The following is a 20497-nucleotide window of genomic DNA, read 5'->3' as shown; positions in this document are numbered from 1 at the left end:
GTATTAAAGAGACAGCTTGCACAATGGGTCCAAGTAAATATAATTAACATCAAAATAAATTCACAAGAGCAAGTATATTGTTTGCACGTGTGTATTGACATTAAAGACACAATAACTGAAATAATAAGAACACAAACATAGACCTTGAACTTATTTAGGTTTGTCTAAATATCCTGTAGTAATTGCAATATTCTGGTCCATATCCTTTTCTTTAGAAGGGTGTGCTAGACACTGATTAATGTAACATAAAAATACTGTGCATATTTATATATTTTGCTAGTGTATTGTAGAGTGACACTTTCATAAACTTTTCTATACTCCTCTGATTATATAATGGCAAATATTACAATATCATAGCACAACAACAGTGATCAGCAATAATGATAAGCCTAATACTCATAGTTGCAACGCACCACCGTTTCTGTTAAAAAAACATTTTGTATCGTTATGTCTGGGCTAAATGCAGTCCTGAACTCTGCAGGAACGTAGATCTCCAGGAACAGGGTTGAGCACCCCTGATTTACGCTGAAGGCTCTTTCTGCCAGTGTTGGGGAAAGTTACTTTTAAGAGTAATGCATTACAATTTTGCGTTACTCCCTGAAAAAGTAACTAATTGCTTTACTTAGTTACTTTTTATGAAAAGTAATGTGTTGCGTTACTTTTGCGTTACTTTTTTATATCTAGGCAGGACTTGCTTCTTTGTTTTAATTATAAAACAATTCTAATGTAAAAGCCCTTTTACACCAGAAGTGAAATGAATTCACCTCAGGCTGAAAGAAAAGTACATTTTTGCAGATCACCACTCTTCAGCTATAAAAAAATGAAGCACAAATGTTAGTTTATCTAAAGCAATTTTGCTTATTAGTATGGCTGAATTGCATCATCGTAGGTCAGCAGCAAAGACATTGGTTAATAAAATGGGATTAAATACATAAAGGATATTTGTTTTATTTAACATTTAATTATTGCAGGGTTGCGTCATATTCTGAGTTTGCATTTCACCGTTTTTATTCATTTTGAACAATACTGAATCTGTTTTTTTAAGTGAGATGAACTAATGCATGTTCACATTTAGTCTAGAACTACAGTAACATCATGTTTACTCAAAATTTCCCGACAGGAGACTTGTCAATCAATAAATGGGGGAAAAAAGTAACTGGCGTTACTTATTTGAAAAAGTAACTCAGATATTTTCTTAGAATTTCAAAAGTCATGCGTTACTTTACTAGTTACTTGAAAAAAAGTAATATTATTACGTAACTCACGTTACTTGTAACGCGTTTCCCCCAACACCACTTTCTGCCACTCTGTCCGGCTGAGGAGGCGTGTCCCGGCCCAGACCCGCCCACTACACCATGCGCCTGTGCAGTGCGTTTACTGATTGGCTTACAGGAGCGCATGCGCCGTCGCTCTCTTTCCAGTGTCGATACAGAGTAGATCGAGCACAACCAGACGCTGAAGAACAAGAGGTGGAAGAGCAGAACTGAAGCGTTTCGTCTTTATTGTTTTAAAAAGATCATTTAAGTCAAATAATTTCGGTAAGAATATGCAAAGTACATCAATACACACAATGTATTTCATGTAGCCATACACAACACTGTCGACATTTGCAAAAATGCAGTGGTTTAATGGAGGGCAGGATGATTGTGAGCTGCAAGCAAACGACATAACTTAGTTTTGTTTAAATGGGTAATACGGAGCTAGCCAGGCATCTTTTCCTTCTTGTGCAACGGGTATGTTGTTTTCTTATTTCTGAGAAGTGCTATGCTGAATTGAACGATTCAGAGAGTAGCAGCGAGCTTTGTTTCTGTCGTAAACGGCATCAGCCCATTTGCGCTTGTAAATACAGACGGCGCCATTTTGTCATCTCGCTGGTTTTGAGGTTTGAATGGCTGATGACGCCATGCCATGGATGTTATTGTTAAACTCTTATTCAGCTAGATGTTTTTCTTATTCAAGAAATCAAAGAGTGCTGTGTTTCAAAGCTTTTCTCGAACGGCTGGTCATACCTCTCTGTGTCCATTGTTATGATTCTCACTTGTATTTCAGTGGTTGGTGGTTCTTACAAAAGCAAGCTGCAAACGTGAATACGCTCTATTTGACAAATAATTTGCAATGTACCCCGTATGAAGCTCATTTCATGTTCGATGTTGTCTTAAGTTTGTAGCACTTCGTCATATTTGAGCATAAATCTGACGTTGTGGCATTGGAGATTTTGGTTTACGTGAAAAGCGTTGCTGCAATAGAAATCTGTAAGTTAAGGGTTTTTATAATGTTTTCAAGGTTCATTTAGCAGACTTCTACCTTGGTGTTGTATTTAATTAGTTGGTTGTTGGTTGTTTTTATCTGTTTTTACATGCATTCAGGTTTATGGTTAGTGGTCTGTGATTAAGGTGACCTAGTTACCAGTTTTGGGTTGTTTTAATGTTATTTAAATGTAGGAGTTTGTCACATTTTGGTTTAAATACACTCTTTATGTAAAAACTAACCTAGTTTTGTGGTTTCTGGTGGTAGGGGATCAAATACGTTTCTCCCATTTAAACTGTTCACCCAGAAATGAAAATTGCACATTTCTCACCCAAACTGATAACACTTTCAGTCATCTTTGAAACACAAATAAAATATTTTTAAGGAAACCTATCTATCCGTCCTTTGAAACTAGAGCACATCAAAAAGTACATAAAGAGACCGCAAGAGTAATCCATTGAAAATGTGAGGTTTAATCAACATCTTGGAGAATGAGGAGATTTGTTCTCGTGCATCAAGCAAGCATCTTTGAGCTTTTCTTTATCTTTGTTAGGCTCCATGTATGAGAGTTGGTGATTGTTTATGTGTCTGAATTAAATCTGTTTATTATATGAAGTGGTCATGTCTCTTCAGAAGATTTTGATTACGCCCCTCAATTCATATGGATTATTTCTTTTTGTACTTTTTGGTATATTACGTTTAGTTGCATGGACTTTAAGTGGAAAGGATATGAAATCTCTTTGGGTTTCCAGAGATGAACTGGAGTCTTGAATGTGAGTAAATAATGAGAGTTTCTATTTTCAGGAGGTTTAATGTGTCATGGATTGAGTCAAGTGTAAATTTCATATTCTCTGTGTAGTGTGATAGTGAAGAAAGGTTTCTAAAAATGTACAGTGGTTGTACAGTTGTTCTTGCTGTCAAACTGGCCTTCTTCTGTTTTTCTGTATGTTTACAGGTTACTATTTTGCAATTCAGAAATACATGTCAGGCTGACAAAAGCCAGATACTGTTAGATATGCACTTTAATTACATTTCTTACACTTTGCTCACAACTTCATCAACATTATCAGATGTTAGATTCACTCCATGGAAGGTCACAATCTGTTTTTATAGCTTAACATGCTTTGACATCTGTTTTTTTCCCTTTCTGTTATTTGAAAATGTTCAAAAATGTTTTGTGTTGCTGTTAAGAATGAATGTTTGCTGGGTTCTTGAAATACATGACATGCATGCGTTTTAAGACCAATTTTTATGTGTATGGCTTTTGCGAAGCAGCTGGCCAACATCTGATGTGCACAAGTGGTGATTAAACTTTTAGTTTTGTTGTACAAGAATCTGTTATACTAAATGGGCTGGAAATGGCTGGCACTGAATGTTTTTCTTGGAGACACTCATGGGTATGCTTGTTCTAATGCTGTTTACATATATTTCCCTCCGTTTATTCTTTTTATTACAGTCAAGAATTGATTTTAAATGATTGCCGTCAGGATTGGATTGGGTATCCTGTGCATCTTGTAACGAAGCAGCACTTTTAATACAGGTAAGCATTCGAGGGATCTTAGTCAACTAAACTTGGAGATGTTTGGTCAACTACTACTTTTTTTAATTATTGAAAAAAAAAAAAGCCTTCATTTAGAATCTAGAAATGTGGTTTATTGTTGTTATCTTAAAATGTATTGTAATATATGCGTTCTGTTCGAATGGTTGACACTATCTACAATGCAGTTCTCTTTCTCTCTCTTTTATTTTTTAAACAATGCTATTAAAGTTGTGGGGGACAATAAGAAAACTGCTGCCAATCTTTCTTTTAGGTTGTTGGTGGCTACAGTAAAATGAGCATATCTAAGCTTATTTACGGTTCCCACAGTTGTTGAAATTGAAGAAATTTGAAATTGGGATTTTTAAGTCTGGAAAAATGCTTGAGTCATGCAACGCAAGTTTTTCTGGTTCTGCTCAGCTCCTAAATAATTGGTCAGCTAAGCTATAAATTGTTTTTGTTGAGTGCAGTCTCTATTTTTATTTTTTTATTTTTAAAAATGATTTGGAAAAAATGCTTATCCATTAATCACAGGTGACTATAAAAGCCATAGAAATCTATGGGTCAAAAGGTTTGGGAACCCTGTGGTCAGTAAACCATTAAGTCAGAGACACTGTAGAATAGGCTACACCAGTGGTTTTCAATCCACAGCATATTTTGTACATGTTCTTTATTTAAAACATTTCAATTATCAGCTCATTAGAAGAGATCTTTTGTGACTGAATGTGTCAGATAATATAAAAATGTGCAGTGCTGTGGGTCCCCAGGATCAGAATTGAAAATCAGTGGGCTGCGCCATATTTGCTTAATACAAAATACCAAATGGTATTAGTGGTTGGGCCCCCTGTTACATTTGAAGATTGTGAGTTACGTTGTCAGTTAAACTCATGCAATTGGGATGTTTAACAGTATTTTATGTAGTGTTTCAAGATTGTGTTTAAAAATGGTTTTAAATGCACTTTGAAAATTGCTGTTGTTAAGGTTTGTTCAGCTCAATTCATTAGTCATATATTGTTCTGATTTGATTTTTATAATAAACTGCTGTTGCATGCTATGAAATGAAATGAAATATGGTAGTGTGCTTTGGCTACATCTACAAAGCCACTAAACAATGTGATGAGCTAAAAATTTGTTTCATACTGGCTTCGCAGTGTTAAAATTCAAGCGCTATTTATTCTGCTATAATGTGTTTTCTCACATAATCTTTGGTCTTGCTGTTAATTGTCTTCTTGTGGATTGTATACTGGTTTTCTGCCTTTTACCATAGCCTGACAGTCGTTGCCTTCTTTCATCTACAGGTGTTTGTTGTTGCACCTCAGCATGGCTGTGGTCATCCGTTTGCAGGGTCTCCCCATTGTGGCTGGGACTATGGACATACGCCATTTCTTCTCTGGATTGACCATCCCGGATGGTGGTGTGCATATTGTAGGGGGTGAACACGGTGAGGCTTTTATCGTGTTCGCCACAGATGAAGATGCAAGGCTTGGGATGATGCGCACAGGGGGGTCGATCAAAGGGTCCAAAGTTTCTCTGTTGCTGAGTAGCAAAACCGAAATGCAAAATATGATCGAGCTCAGCCGTAGGCGCTTTGAAACTGGCAGCGCAGAGGTTGCCACAGGAAATGGCAGTAGGCCTGGTCCACCGGTTAGTACTGGTGGAAGTGGAAGAGGTAACTTGCCAACCACAGCACAAGGCTTTAGTAACACAACTTCAACTACAGCCACCACAGCAGTGTCAACACACGAGCCTGTAAGCAACAAGACTGTCCCCACATTTTCAACCACTACAATGGGCAACATGCCCCCAAACTTTAACAATTTCAGCAGCCCAAGTCTTAGTTTGGGATCCACAATGACCACAGCAATGTCGTCGTTGAACTCTGTACCGCCCCCAATACCTCCCTTGCCCACCATGCCAACTCTACCACCGATGCCCCCCATACCAGTACCGCCACCAGTGTCCACAATGCCACCGGTTCCAACTGTTAATCCGCTCACGTCAGTGCCTCCGGTCCCTCCCATTGCACACATGCCACACCTATCTGCGCTTCCACCATTCAACCCCGGCGTCCCTCCCCCAGTTGGCCCTGTCACCGGTGGTTTAGCCTCCGGTCCACTGTCTCTCGGAAATCCCAATCCAATGTTCCTGAATCCCTTAAACCCTCTAAACCCCCTGAACCTCCAAGCTCACATGAAATCATCAGTGACAAACCCAGATGAGTTTTACATTCATCTACACGGCCTTCCGTTTTCAGTCACTGAAAATGAAGTTAGAGATTTTTTCCAGGGACTTGGAATCGAGTCCGTTCGCTTGCTCAAAGACAACCTGGGTAGAAACAACGGCAGGGCGTTGGTTAAGTTCTTCTCACCCCAAGAGTCTTTTGAGGCTCTGAAAAGAAATGCAGGAATGATAGGCCAAAGATACGTCGAGGTTTCTCCAGCTACAGAGCGACAGTGGAGAGAGAGTGCGGGACAGTCTAAATCAGGTGGCGACTCCGAACACAACCGGCATCGTCGCAGAAGCGCCAATTCTCCACCACCCTCTGGCCGCGAACGAGCCAGATCTCGTTCTCCCCACAAACTAGAATTCTGTGTATATCTGAAAGGACTCCCATATGAAGCAGAAAACAAGCAGATCTTTGAGTTTTTCAAAAATCTTGACATTGTTGAAGATAGCATTTATATTGCGTATGGGCCCAATGGCAGGGCTACCGGTGAGGGATTTGTTGAGTTTAGGAATGAAACGGACTACAAAGCTGCTCTCGGATGCCATATGCAGTACATGGGTAGTCGCTTCATACAGGTGCATCCGATCACAAAGAAAAACATGTATGAAAAGATAGACGCCATTCGCAAACGAATGCAGGGATCCCAAGGTGATCAGAAGAATAGCTCAGGTGAAGGAGGAAAGAGTGCCAAGAACTGTGCTCACATAACCAATATTCCCTATAACGTGACAAAGAAAGATGTCCGTCTGTTTCTTGATGGCATTCAGTTGTTTGAGGAAAGCCTTAAGGTGCTAGTTGACGCAAATGGGAACGGGCTTGGCCAGGCTATTGTGCAGTTTAAGTCTGATGAGGACGCACTTAAAGCAGAGAGACTACATAGGCAGAAATTGAACGGCAGGGATGCCTTTGTTCATTTGGTAACGTTCGAGCAGATGAAGGAAGTTGAGAGAAATCCTCCTCCCCAGGCAAAAAGAGGCCAGAAATCCCAAGGAAATTCTCACGCCCATGCCCATGCCCATGCTCATGCCCATGCTCATGCTCATGCCCATGCCCATGTACATACTCAGCCCCAGTCCCAAGTTCCCCAAGCACCTCACGCTTTTCCAGGAATGACTGGCGATGAGTTCAGTTTTCTGAGAAATGCTGTAGGAACCCTTGGCAACGGTCCCCCTTTTGTCAACCCGTTCGTTGCCCCAGGTAATGGACTGGCAGGTCCACCACCTTTGCCACCACTTGGCGCTGCTTTGGGCGACGTCTCGCTTAGCGTTCCCCCGCCAATGGTTGGAGGACCTCTGCCCGGTCCTGTTCTAGAGCACCCTGGTTTTAGACCTGACGGCAGCACCGCACCTTCCGGCTTTGTTGGCGCGCTAGAGCCCCTACGGGGCATCCCACCGTTTGATAATGGATCTTCTCGTAAAGCAGTCAACCAAAATCGTGGCGGTAGCCAAGGTCAGCGGCCAGCTTCTGAGAGTTTAAGAGGACCATCCAGCGGTGGTCCAGGTAATCAGCGGCCCACCATTGTCAAAATTCAAAACATGCCATTTACTGTGACCGTTGATGAGATTATTGATTTCTTCTACGGCTATCAAGTGTTGCCTGGTTCTGTGTGCTTGCAATTCAATGAGAAAGGTTTGCCCACTGGGGAAGCGATGGTTGCTTTTGACTCCCATGATGAAGCAATGGCTGCTGTTATGGACCTGAATGATAGGCCCATTGGGGCAAGAAAAGTTAAGATCACTTTGGGATGAAAGCAACTTCCATGTCTTACCTTTTGACACGTTTTTCTGAAAAAAAAAATACCGTATCTGGTTGTTTTTATGTACAGAAGAAGAAACTGATGAGTATTAGATTTTCTTTTTTTCTGGACACTTTATTTATCCAAGACTGTAGTTATATGAAGCATGACATAACTAAGGAAAGACTGTTTATTTTAAATTCCTCTCAACAGCATTGTTTAAGACTTGAGGTCAATAATGTGTTAGTTCACTTCTGCAGATCTAAAAGAGGGGCTTCTTTATAGGGGTATGTTCAATAGAGCCTAATATCTGCGATGGAGGTTAACTGGCAAGTATGTTTGCGCATTTTGTGCCTCCGCTCAAGTTTTTCACACCTGTATATGATCCATGTTGCATCTACACGTTTCCTTCTGAGGTATAATCGTGCTGCCGTGCATTGTGTGCTAAATTCATGCCTATACTTCAGTTACAATGTTTGCTCTCTGCTGCAAGCTTTTCTCTATGTCAATAAAATGCAAATGTTCATGTCTTTATCAATATCTGTTGCTGTCACATTGGATTGCTTTAAAAAGCCTGATGTCAAACCAATTCTGTAAATGCTAAGCGGGGATGTGAAGCAAATGCCACATTGTAATATGTATATGAAAGCATTTTACTCTCTTTGCTTAGCTTTTCTTCTCATTGCTGTGGTGTTTGATAGCTTTCTTTTTTTTTTGGATGTTTGGCTTTTTTTTTTTAACTGTTGTTGAAATGGATTTAATTGTTATGCTTAGTTATTGACGTTCCAGCGCTTTTTCTCTTGTAAATACGTTCCAGCTACTTTTGTCAATAAAATGCCATTCCTGCAAATGATGACACTTAAAGGTATTGTGTTCTCTCCTGTGCTTCTGTTTTTTTCTTTTCAGTTCAGATATGAACAATAAAATGTTTTGCTGTGACTTCCTTGTTTCCCATATTAAACTATATTTAAAATATTTTCATCAGATGTGTTATTGTAGAGATGAGACTGTAGTTCTAATCGATTGCTTGTTGCTTTAGACTGTCTTTATATTGCAGCCTTGACCTTTTATCACCTTATGTATGATTTAAAATGTATTTTTTAAATACCTGGGATGAGAAGGCAATGCTTAATATTTTCTGTTACAACTAAGCATTTCAGGTAAAAGAGTCATACTGTTAAATACGTTTTTGTTTTGTTTTTTTGTTTTTTATAAGAGTGGAAAAGATTTTGTTCAGTTGAGTAATAATTTTAGTTAAGATTCTGTTGAACTACACCAGTATAGATGTAGTCTTATGCCGAAAATATAGCGTTTGGATCAACAACTAATGAAATTCTGCCCTAGTTGTGCAACAGATGGCTATTTAATAATGCGGTGTTTCCATGTGTAAAAATAAAGAGGAATACATTTTTGAATATGGCTGTTTTTGAACTTTGTTCTGAATTATATGAGGGGATACGCAATTCTCATACAAACTGCGCTGATGAGAGGCGCATAAAATGTTTCATTGTTTTGGCTGTGGATTATGATGGCAAATGATGTTATGCTGCACAAGCTTTTCTAAAAACCTTCAAGTAGCACATGGTTGTCATTTCTCTCTTCCAACCTGGTTTTCAAAAAATTCTGTACATTCTCAATGCATTTCTATCAAAGCAGGTTAAGTGGGATTGCTCTCAAATGCTGTTCTTTGATGCTTTGAATCTGCTTGCACTGGGTGTGAGATCATGGTTATTTAAGTTATTTTTATATGGGTTGATATTGTACTTTTGTTATTGTGAAATGCTTTCGAATTAAATTAATAAGTCGTTAAGTGCATTTCTGCTGTTTTGCATTCTCCAGCTTTGTGGACTGCATATTTTACTTTGTGCCTTTTTGACACTGAGCCTTCCTGATTAACATGTTCATGTTCAGGTAAGTGTTAAAGACATTAATACTGCTATAAACTACCTGTGAGCATTGGATTGTTTATTTAATAGCCTATAGTAGATTTAATAGTGTTTGCTCTTTTAATATTTCAAAGGAAGAATGCATTATGTGGAAAAAAAAATGGAAATTGCTGTATTTGAATAGTCATTCTTGTTTGAGAAATAAACTGCTGCTATGCATTGACGCATTAATTTTGGAAATATTTGAACTGGTATTGCAAAACTAAATTTGATTTTTGTGGAGGTATGCAATTGAAATGCTGTTTCTAAAGGATGTGCAAGTTATAACATTGCTTTGCTGTGGTGATTGAATTGGTGAGATTTAAGTTTGTTTCTCAAGACATTTTTAAGACTTGTGTACATTTTAAATTTTGAGTGCACTGCATATCAAGAAGGCACAGACGCCTTTAATTTCTCACTCTTAAAGAGTCCATCAAATTAGGTGCTTTTGTATTGTTTGCTCGCTTTTTGCAAATGATTTGGCCCAGTTGTGGAATCTGTGTTACTATGGAGACATAGCGGTCAAGGAAAGCACGCTCCGCCTCTGCTAGTTGTTTTTTTAACCTAGTTGCTACGACAGGTTGAGCTTTAACCAGTCTAGTAACTGTGCTGTGGCACTACAGATCAAACTGACACGCTGGTAGAATACCTAACAAATATAAAGCTGCTGAATGATCGGTGCTCTGTTGGTTGTACATGAAAGTATTACGAACTCATGCAGTGAGCTATGAATTATTCAATACTCAAACGGTATTATTTCTAGATTAAGTTGCTAGTACTGTTTAGACGCGTGTTTTATTATGTAAAGTATGATGAGTGTAAGTTAAAATGAGAATTGTTGCTCTGTTCTCAGTGTAATGAGTCAGTCCACGTTAGTTTAGTGCACAGTGCTCTCTGCTGTGTGCTGGTGCGGTGATTGACAGGCTTCTGGCCAATCGCTGCACACTTTCAGCTGGCGTTCTGACCAATAGCGTTGCACGTCTGGAGAAGAACTGAATGGCACCGCCCTGCTCATTTTATATTACATGAACGTGTTAGGGTGGAGACGGTAGTAGTAGGCAGTGTTGGCACAGAGTATTTCCTAGCAGTTTCTACAGTTTGAAAATTAAGGGTATGATATTTTTGATTTCATGGTCGCATTTGTCAGTTTGTTTTATAATAGCGGGTTGCATGTTTTAGATTCGAGGTGCGCCGTTAAGCAATGCATAAATGTTTTAACCGCGTTTGACACATTTAAGGCGTGACTGTTGGAAAGTCTGAATTACTGATATTTAGGCCCTCAAATACGATGTTTACCTCACATTCCTTTGTTTTTTGTATTAAAACGCATTGTGTTGTGAAACTGGCCATGTATTATTCGAAAATTATGTGGAGTTTTGTTTTACTTTCCTACGGATAAGTAAAGCGGAACGCGTTCTTTTGAACATTTCTTTCCCTTTTTCACCAAAATATTTCACTTCCTCACGTTTGCACGCTTCGGTGATCCACATAAGCTGTTTAGCTTCGAGGCAAAAACTTTACACAAGTTTGTGTCTGTTGTGGTTTTCAGATGGCCGCTCATTGTGTGTCGAAGGTCGAGCTCTCCATCTCTTGCAATAATCTTCTGGATAAAGATGTTGGATCCAAATCTGATCCACTCTGTGTTCTGCTGCAAAGCATCGGGGATGACAAATGGGCGGAGGTATGCATTTAGCTGCATTGCAATTAAATAACATTTCTTTTTTACTATGTATAACAGCAGCTGACAGACAAAAGTGACACTGTAACAGTTTTTATTGGGGGGGAAAGTACTAAAGTTGCATAACAAAGTCACTGCTTGACACCATTACGAAATTGACTTTTTCTATTCTATCTAATTGTTTTCGTTGTATTTATAATTAAAATACGACTCTCTGACACTATTCCTATTCTCTTTCTATTCTTTTGACTTGTTTAATTTTTTTATAAAAAGATCCTCTGACTAGCATTCCCTATTCCTTTTCTATTCTACTTGTTTTCTTTTTATTTTGTGTGTGTATATATGTACACACACCCCCACATCACACGTATATACGTATACACACACATTTATCCTTGCTTAATGTATGTGATCATTGCAGGTTCAACGTACAGAGAGAGTGAAGAATTGCCAGGACCCCGAGTTCTCCACAAAGCTTCACATCGACTACCACTTTGAAAAGGTGCAGAAGCTGAAGTTTGGCGTCTATGATATTGACAACAAGTCTGTTGATCTCAAAGATGATGACTTCCTGGGAGGCTTTGAGTGCACTCTTGGCCAGGTAATGTATTGTGAGAAGTGTTACAGTGAAATGCACATATCCTGTGATCTCTGTTATGTGATGTTAGTGGCTCTGTACGTCATTAAAAATGTATAACATATCCTTAACAGTGTTTTAGTGGTAACAATACATTCTAATTCATGGCTTTTTTGACACACCAAACTTTACAACAGATTGTGTCAAGTAGGAAGATTACCAGACCCCTTCAGCTCAAGGCAGGAAAACCAGCTGGGAAAGGCACAATAACGGTGTGTGTTCATAAACACTTTATAAAATGGCAACATTGGTAAAAGAAAATGAAAGTTTATCACATGACAGTTTTACCACCTTCCTGATAAATGTTTTACAGACCTGATAATTGAATTAATTTGCATTTGCGGTATCTTTATTTCTAGGAGAGTTTAAGGGCTTCACAAAAGAATGAATAATTTGAATATCATACAAGAGTTTTTAGTAAACCACAAAAGCCCTCTGTTTGAGCAAAATGGTATTTGCATTTGTGAATGTATGCAAAGGTTGTCATTACCGTGTGGCGATTCCTCTTCTTTTTTTTCTTTTTTTTTTTTTTTGGAAGTTTATGCAACAGTTGTGTCAATCAACTTTTGTCCCCCCCATTGTTTGCTTTTTGCAAAGGTCACAGCTGATGAGGTGAAGGACAACAGGGCTGTTGTGATGGAAGTGGAGGCCAAAAACCTGGATAAAAAGGTAGACATAATCAGCCTCTGTGTTCTTGCTTGTAACTAATTATAATTTGTACTTTATCAAGTATTATTACTGTTATCTTACCACAACAATGATTGCTATATTCAGAGTAAATGCAGTTATAATATAAACTTTTATGAGTTCTATGGAAGATGCACATTATTTTTCACTACTACTTTCAGGATATGTTTGGGAAGTCTGATCCATTTTTGGAGTTTTTCAAGCAAGATGATGATGGGAAGTGGCAGTTAGTTCACAGGACAGAGGTTTTTACCCCCTTTCACTTGCTTTTTAATTTGTAAAACAGTTAATTGTTTATTCCACTTGTGCTGATGGTTGTTTTGACTTTTTTTCTGTTATAAATAGGTCATCAAGAATAATTTGAATCCATCTTGGAAAAAGTTTATGGTTTCCTTGCATACATTCTGCAGTGGTGACCTGAATAAACCAATCAAGGTATCAGAGGTTTTTTTTTTTAATGCTCACTCAGATTTACGTTTGTCATCTTCATTTAAGACCATTTTACTATGCATGTTAAAACACTGTTTATTTAAGAGACAGCACATTTATCTTTAGGATAACAGGGAGAAGTTGGTGCTTTTGGTCATCAAATATAATTGAGAATAACATGAACACTTGGCTTTTCCCATCAAGGAACTTTTTTCACGCATACATACTGTTCAAAAGTTTGGTATCAGTAAGAAGCCTCCTGTGCTCACCACTGGTACGTTAATATGATCAAACATACAGTAAAACCAGCAATACTGTGAAATATTATTACAATTTAAAATAACTGCTTTTTGTTTTAATATTTTTTTAAATATGGAAACTGAAACATTCTTTTCAGGGTTCTTTTAAGAACAGAAAGTTAAAGGAGAAGTCTACTTCTAAAACAAAGATTCACGTATAATGTACTCACTTTAAGTAACAGTAAAGACTTTTGTTTTTGCCTCAAATAATTACCATTTTAAATAAATGCTGTTGTTTTAAAGGACAAGTCCACTTCTAAAACAAAGATTTACATATAATGTACTCACCCCCTTGTCATCCAAGATGTTTATGTATTTCTTTTTTCAGTCGTAAAGAAATTGTTTTTTTTTTAAGAAAACATTTCAGGATTTTTCTCCATATGATTGACTGATGTGGTGCCCTGATTTTGAACTTCCAAAAAGCAGTTTAAATGCGGCTTCAAACGATCCCAAATGTGGTTGTACCAGCCGAGAAAGAAGGGTCTTATCTAGCATAACGATTGGTTATTTTCATTTAAAAAATGCAGTTTATATACTTTTTAATGTCAAACGCTCATCTTGTCTTACTCTGCCTGGACCGTTTTTTTTCCGGTTCATGACAGTTAGGGTATGTCGAAAAGCTCCCATCTCATGTTCTCCCTCAACTTCAAAATCGTCCTATATCACTGTTTTACCTTGTTTGTCAGGGGTGTTTGATCGTCTTTGCATGTTCACTTTGCAAAGACTGTGTTGGTACTTCTGCAGTGATGAATTTTAAAGTTGAGGGAGAAAATACAATGAGTTTTTCGACATACCCTAACTGTCTTGAACTAGAATATACAGAGTTCAGGGAGAGGAAGACGAGCGTTTGAGATGAAAAAGTATTTACATTGTATTTTTTTAAATGAAAATAACAGATCGTTTCGCTAGATAACACCCTTCTTCCTCAGCTGGGATCATTTACAACTGCATTTGGGATCGTTTGAAGTCATATTTAAACTGCATTTTGAAAGTTCTAAATCGGGGCACCATATCAGTCCATTATATGGAGAAAAATGCTGAAATGTTTTCCTCAAAAAACAATTTCTTAACGACTGAAGAAAGAAAGACATTAACATCTTGGATGACAAGGGGGTGAGTACATTATATGTGAATCTTTGTTTTAGAAGATGTATGTCCTTTAAAACAACAGCTTTTATTTGAAATGGTAGTCATTTGAGGCAAAAACAAAAGTCTTTACTGTTACTTCTGATCTTTTTTTTTTTAATGCACCCTTCACTATGAATTCTTAAAAAAAAAAAAAAAAAAAATCTTGATAATCCCAAACTATTTGAACAGTGGTGTACAAAACCCAGGTTTAGATCAGATGGTCGGACACATAGTATCATGAAAATATAACTGTGTACCTGTTTTAAGGGGCCAATGACACTGTCAGCCAGCATTTTCAGTTGTCCTAGTCCTTAGACTAAAGCTTTGTCTAATTGCTAGGTAACTTGTTACGATAAGGATGAAGACACAAGCTCAGACATGATAGGAGAGTTCACCTGCACCACCGCTAAACTAATGGAGGCTAAAGACAATGCGGTGAGCAGGATGCGTGTCTGTTCGTTTTCTCTAAACATCTTCTTTTTCTTTCTGTCTGTCCGTGGCTTTTTGTTTTAGGTTCATTGTTATGATTATGATAGCGATGGCACTCATGATCTCATTGGTGTGTTTCAAACTAATGTGTCAGATCTGCAGAAAGCCCCGGTGAGACTGCACCTTCACTGCTCCAGCCTTTCTTGTTGTCCTTGTGTTAAAGAAGTCCACTTCCAGAACAACAGTTCACAAATAATTTACTCACCCTCTTGTCATCCAAGATGTTCGTCTTTCTGTCTTCAGACGTAAAGAAATGATGGTTTTTGAGGAAAACATTTCAGAATTTTTCTTCATATAATGGACTTCAATTGTGCCCCCGATTTTAAACTTCCAAAATGTAGTTTAAATGCAGCTTCAAAGGGCTCTAAATTATCCCAGCCGAAGAAGAAGGGTCTTATCTGCTGAAACGATCTGTCATTTTTTTCAAAAAATAAAAATTTGCATACTTTTTACAATTTACATGAACATCTTGGGTGACAAGGGGGTGAGTAAATTATTGTTCTGGAAGTGGACTTCTCCTTTAACAGTAAAACACTTCCTTTTCTTCATATTAATTTCCTATCTATTTACTTCTATAATTTCTGAGTATGTAGGTCATAAGTGAAACGTTTTCATTTTTATAGGTTGAGTTTGAATGCATTCATCCAGAGAAGCAAAAGAAGAAAAAGAGTTATAAGAATTCTGGAGTCGTCAGGATTAAGTACTGCAAGGTTTGAACGACCTTCATCTGTTATGTATAAAAATAAACTAAACAGTGTTGTGTTATACCTCTTATAGTTGCAAGTAAGAATAATTTTATGCTAATGATAATAAATAATCCCCACACTGTCTTTCAGCTTGAGGTACAGTATTCATTTCTGGATTATGTGATGGGAGGCTGCCAAATTAACTTCACGGTAAGATCAGTCATGCCGTAATATTTGCTTCTGATAGCTTTCGTTTACATGCTGATGTAATAAATTGGTCTAATGCTGAACATTGTAAATTTGAGGCTGTATGGTTTATAGGTGAATATTTTTCGGTTTTAGGTGGGCATTGACTTCACTGGCTCTAATGGAGACCCCCGCTCCCCTGACTCCCTGCACTATCTCAGCCCTAATGGCGTGAACCAGTATCTGTCAGCCATCTGGTCTGTTGGCCAGGTAGTCCAAGACTACGACACGTAAGAGAACAATTTTTGTCCATAGACTTTCCACCAGCTGTCTAAAACAATTCAGTGCTGCTGCAAACTAATATATGTTCACCCATTGAGCAGTGCATTGAAAAAATTGTTTTTAGGCTTAAAGAAATCTCTTTATTTGATCCAAAGTACAATAAAAACCATAAAATTGTGAAATGTTTTTGCTATTTAAAATAACTGCTTTTTATTTGAATATATTATATTATAAAATGTACATTATTCCTGTGATCAAAGCTAAATTTTCAGCATCATTACTCCAGTCTTCAGTGTCACATGATCCTTCAGAAATCACTCTAATGTGCTGAATTGCTGTTCAAAAACATTTTTTATTAATAATAATAATAATAATAATAATAATAAATGTTTTTCGAGCAGCAAATCAGAATATTAGAATAATTTCTGAAGGATCATGTGACTGGAGTAATGATGCTAAAAATTCAGCTTTGAAATCACAGGAATAAATTACATTTTAAAATATATTTAAATAGAAAACAGTTATTTTAAATAATAAAATGGTTCAAAATTTTACTGTTTTTGCTGTACTTTGGATCAAATAAATGCAGGCTTGGTGAGCAGAAGAGACTTTTTAAAAACATTAAAAATCTTACTGTTCATAAACTTTTGACCAGTAGTATAGGGAAAATATAGAAATAGTTGTTTGAAATTTATTTTTTTAGGAAGAAATAATACTTTTATTTAGTATGTATGCATTAAATCAATCAAAAGTAACAGTAAAGACAATAATGTTGCAAATGTTTTCTATTTCAAATGAATGCAGTTCTTCACTTTTTGTTTATTTGAAACCTGAAAAAATGTCAGTTTTTAAAGAAAAATAAATTCAAGCAGCACAACTGTTTTTCAGCAGTTGACAAGAAGCTGGAGGGGGATGGATGCTGAAATTATATTAATGTTAATTATATTTTACAGTTATTCTGAACTATATTAATATTTCATAATATTTTTTTTAACTTAAGGCTGTAAGTCCAGCCTTGGTGAGCATAGAGACTTCTTTCTACGTCCGTTCATCTTTAGTATTTTTTTTCTGTCTACCCTTGTAGTGATAAACTTTTTCCAGCATTTGGATTTGGTGCTCAAGTGCCTCCAAACTTCCAGGTTAGACATTACAGATGCCCTTGATACTTACTTTATTATTAATTTCAATAATCATTTAATTCAAACAAAACTGCCTCCTTGCAATTTCTTAGGTGTCCCATGAGTTCCCATTGAATTTCAACCCCAATAGCCCATATTGCCAAGGTAAGAGTACCAGTGTTTGAAAAGTTTGATTTGAAATTAAAGTTACACATCTGACTTTGAACATATTCTAAGATGTTTGTGTCTTTTGGCTTATATTCTTATGTATTTTTTTTATGCCATGCAGGAGTGCAAGGCATTGTAGACGCCTACCGCATGGTTTTGCCTCAAATTCGTCTTTATGGACCCACCAACTTCTCCCCCATTATAAATCATGTAGCCCGAATTGCAGCTGGAGCCGCCCAGCAGCCGAATGCAGCAGTGAGTAACTTCAAGTGCTTTTTTGTAGAGTAATGACTCATCCATAGGATGTGGTTTGATGGGTACTCATGCGTTTTGATCTGTGGTTTGCCATGGTATATTCAGTCCATCAGCATTATGTATTTCTCTCTCGCTTTCTCTCAATCAGCAATACTTTGTGCTGTTGATCATTACTGATGGAGAGATCACTGATCTCGACCAGACAAGACAGTCCATTGTGAACAGCTCCAAACTGCCCATGTCCATCATCATTGTGGGTGTGGGTGAGGCAGACTTCAAGGCCATGGAGTTTCTGGATGGGGACAGTGGAGTTCTAAAATCTTTGACTGGAGAACCGGTGGCCAGAGATATTGTGCAGTTTGTGCCCTTCAAGCAGTTTGCAAATGTATGAGTCTCTTAAAATATTAATTGGAATCGCATGATTGTTCAAAGTTCTTAAAGGGAACCCTGGGTATTAATGGAGAAATTCACTTCCAGAACAAAAATTTACAGATAATTTACTCACCCCCTTGACATTAAAGATGTTCATGTCTTTCTTTCTTCAGTCATAAGGAAGATGTTTTTTGAGGAAAAGATTTCAGGAATGTTCTTCATATAGTGGACTTCAATGGTGCCTTTGAGTTTGAACTTCCAAAATGCAGTTTAAATGCAGCTTCAAATGGCTCTAAATGATCTCAGCCGAGGAAGAAGGGTTATCTAGCAAAACGATCAATTATTTTCTAAAGAAAAATGACAATTTATATGCTTTTTAACCTCAAATGCCTGACTTGTCTAGCTCTGCGTAAACTCTGTGCATTCCGGGTCAAGGCAGTTACGGTATGTCGAAAAACTCCCATCTCATTTCCAACTTCAGAATCATCCTACATCGCTGTTCTACCTTTTTTTGTGAAGGGTGTTTTGACTCTCCTCGCACGTTCACTTTGTAAACACTGGTTCGGTACTTCTGCAGCGATGTAGGACTATTTTGAAGTTGGAGGAGAAAATGAGATGGGAGTTTTTCGACCTGCGCTAACTGTATTGAACCGGAAGTGCACGGAGTTCACGCAGAGCTAGACAAGATGAGCATTTGAGGTTAAAAAGTATATAAATTGTTTTTTTGTTTTTTTTAAATAACTGATCATTTCACTAGATAAAGACCCTTCTTCCTTGGGCTGGGATCGTTTAGAGCCCCTTGAAGCTGCATTTAAACTGCATTTTGGAAGTTCAAACTCATGGGCACCATTGAAGTCCACTATATGGAGAGAAATCCTGAAATGTTTGCCTCAAAAAAACAATTCCTTTACGACTGAAGAAAAAAAGACTTGAACGTCTTGGATGACAAGGGGGGTGAGTAAATTATCAGTAAATTTTTATTCTGGAAGTGAACTACTACACTGTCAGAAAAAAAGGTACAGTTAAGTCGCTGGGGCGGTACCCTAAGCTACAAATATGCACTTTTAAAGTACTAATATGTACTTTTGAGGTACCAGTATGTACCTTTAATGTCCTAATATGTGCTGTTTGGGGGTAGGTAAGGTACAAAAATGTACCTTTTCACTTTTGTACCTTAGGGTACTGCCCCAGCAACAGAACTGTACCTTTTTTTTTTTTTTCTGAGAGTTTACTTTAAGACATTGAATTGCTTGACATAAATGATGTCTCTTACTGAAATATGTAGCAGAAACCCATGAAAGACTTTATTTAAAAAGTTCATTTTATGCGTATTTTGGTCTATGGGAAGTGCATTTATTTTGATGACATGAAATTGTTGCACTCTGTGAGCTACTGACACCTACAGCTCAGAAATATAAAATGCTCATGTGATGCCACATTGTGCAGCTTTTGGTTGTAATTTTCAGTCGAAGGGCAACGAGAAGCAATGCAAATCTTCACTGCTTTTCCTAGTGATAATAAGAGGAGAAAAGAATGGGAAGATGCTCGTGGACGAATATAACTTCCTAAAGCCCGCGCCTTTATTCTGTCCACTTTAGCCCTGATGCCTTTGAGGCTTTTAGTAGACCACAGCTGCTGAAAGAGCTTACAAACCGCAGAGACAAGAAACGCTAAATGCCATCCTGGCAGGATGTAAACATGTCGACGCTTGTCATGATGCCACAGCTAATGAAGGAGTTTCTCAGCACGAATTTCACTCGATATCTGGGGGCCTTTAGAATCAATAGTACACCATTTGGCTTAAACCTGCGCTTATATCCATTGCCACCTGTAAGCTCTTTCAGTAGCTTGGGGTCATCATATCAGTATTTCATTTTCAGAGTTATGTTGCAGAAAAAATAGCAACAGGTAGTGCCAGTAGCTCACCGAGTGCAACCATTTCACATCATAATGGCGCCCGCCATAGTCCCAAATATGTATAAAACGTTGTGAATTTTTTAAAAATAACATCTTTTATGGGTTTTCTACTACATATTTCTGTAAGAGATAGCATTTAGTTTATATTTAGGGTTCCCTTTAAATTGATGTCCATTGATGTCAATAATTATGCCATATCTTTTTAATATCTCCATCTCTCCTTAGGCTCCTAAAGAAGCACTGGCTCAGAGTGTTCTAGCTGAGGTGCCAAACCAACTCGTGTCATATTTCAAAATGAGAAATCTGGCTCCTGTCAACCCCCCTTCACCGACCAAGTAGACACAAGTTTGCGAAGACTTAATTGTAGGTATCTAAAAGATATAGTAGTTAATTAGAATTAGCATGGATCACCACTAGAGGGAACCACAGCTCTGTTAAAGAAAGCAACACCCCTATGGTAAACCCTTATGAAGACCACTTGTCTTGACTTCTATT

The 20497-nt window shown here is 37.7% G+C and overlaps 2 protein-coding genes across 5 annotated transcripts in view; both read left to right on the top strand.

Annotated features, from left to right (window-relative positions):
• Positions 1-1411: 1411 nt before the first annotated feature.
• cpne1 (copine I) overlaps positions 1412-20497 on the top strand; it is a 20092-nt gene continuing 1006 nt past the window's right edge. The window contains exons 1-17 of one of the 4 annotated variants that reach the window (XM_051122024.1): positions 1477-1538; positions 3704-3787; positions 11221-11352; positions 11771-11950; positions 12124-12198; positions 12584-12655; positions 12835-12918; positions 13019-13108; positions 14869-14964; positions 15642-15728; positions 15855-15914; positions 16047-16180; positions 17257-17311; positions 17404-17455; positions 17580-17713; positions 17862-18098; positions 20228-20497. The exon at positions 20228-20497 is cut by the window's right edge and continues 1006 nt beyond it. In XM_051122024.1, the coding sequence (XP_050977981.1) occupies positions 11221-11352; positions 11771-11950; positions 12124-12198; positions 12584-12655; positions 12835-12918; positions 13019-13108; positions 14869-14964; positions 15642-15728; positions 15855-15914; positions 16047-16180; positions 17257-17311; positions 17404-17455; positions 17580-17713; positions 17862-18098; positions 20228-20341 (1602 nt within the window). In that variant the 5' untranslated portion in view covers positions 1477-1538; positions 3704-3787 and the 3' untranslated portion in view covers positions 20342-20497. Of the gene's footprint in view, positions 1539-3703; positions 3788-10665; positions 10783-11220; positions 11353-11770; positions 11951-12123; positions 12199-12583; positions 12656-12834; positions 12919-13018; positions 13109-14868; positions 14965-15042; positions 15130-15641; positions 15729-15854; positions 15915-16046; positions 16181-17256; positions 17312-17403; positions 17456-17579; positions 17714-17861; positions 18099-20227 lie in introns of those variants that run through there. The other 3 variants (XM_051122025.1, XM_051122022.1, XM_051122023.1) reach the window with 3 other exon arrangements.
• Positions 1473-8599, top strand: rbm12 (RNA binding motif protein 12). The gene is made up of 3 exons (XM_051122014.1): positions 1473-1538; positions 3704-3787; positions 5083-8599. The coding sequence occupies exon 3, from the start codon at positions 5105-5107 to the stop codon at positions 7757-7759; it is 2655 nt and encodes an 884-aa protein (XP_050977971.1). The 5' UTR covers positions 1473-1538; positions 3704-3787; positions 5083-5104; the 3' UTR covers positions 7760-8599.

Source organism: Labeo rohita, chromosome 11, assembly GCF_022985175.1.
Source record: "Labeo rohita strain BAU-BD-2019 chromosome 11, IGBB_LRoh.1.0, whole genome shotgun sequence".
In the NCBI taxonomy this organism is placed as follows: Eukaryota; Metazoa; Chordata; class Actinopteri; order Cypriniformes; family Cyprinidae; genus Labeo; species Labeo rohita.
This window is presented reverse-complemented; position numbering and strand designations above follow the sequence as displayed.

Bases quoted from the DNA above. Each gene is read 5' to 3' on its own strand.
- rbm12 (XM_051122014.1), top strand. From the start codon at position 5,105: ATGGCTGTGGTCATCCGTTTGCAGGGTCTCCCCATTGTGGCTGGGACT.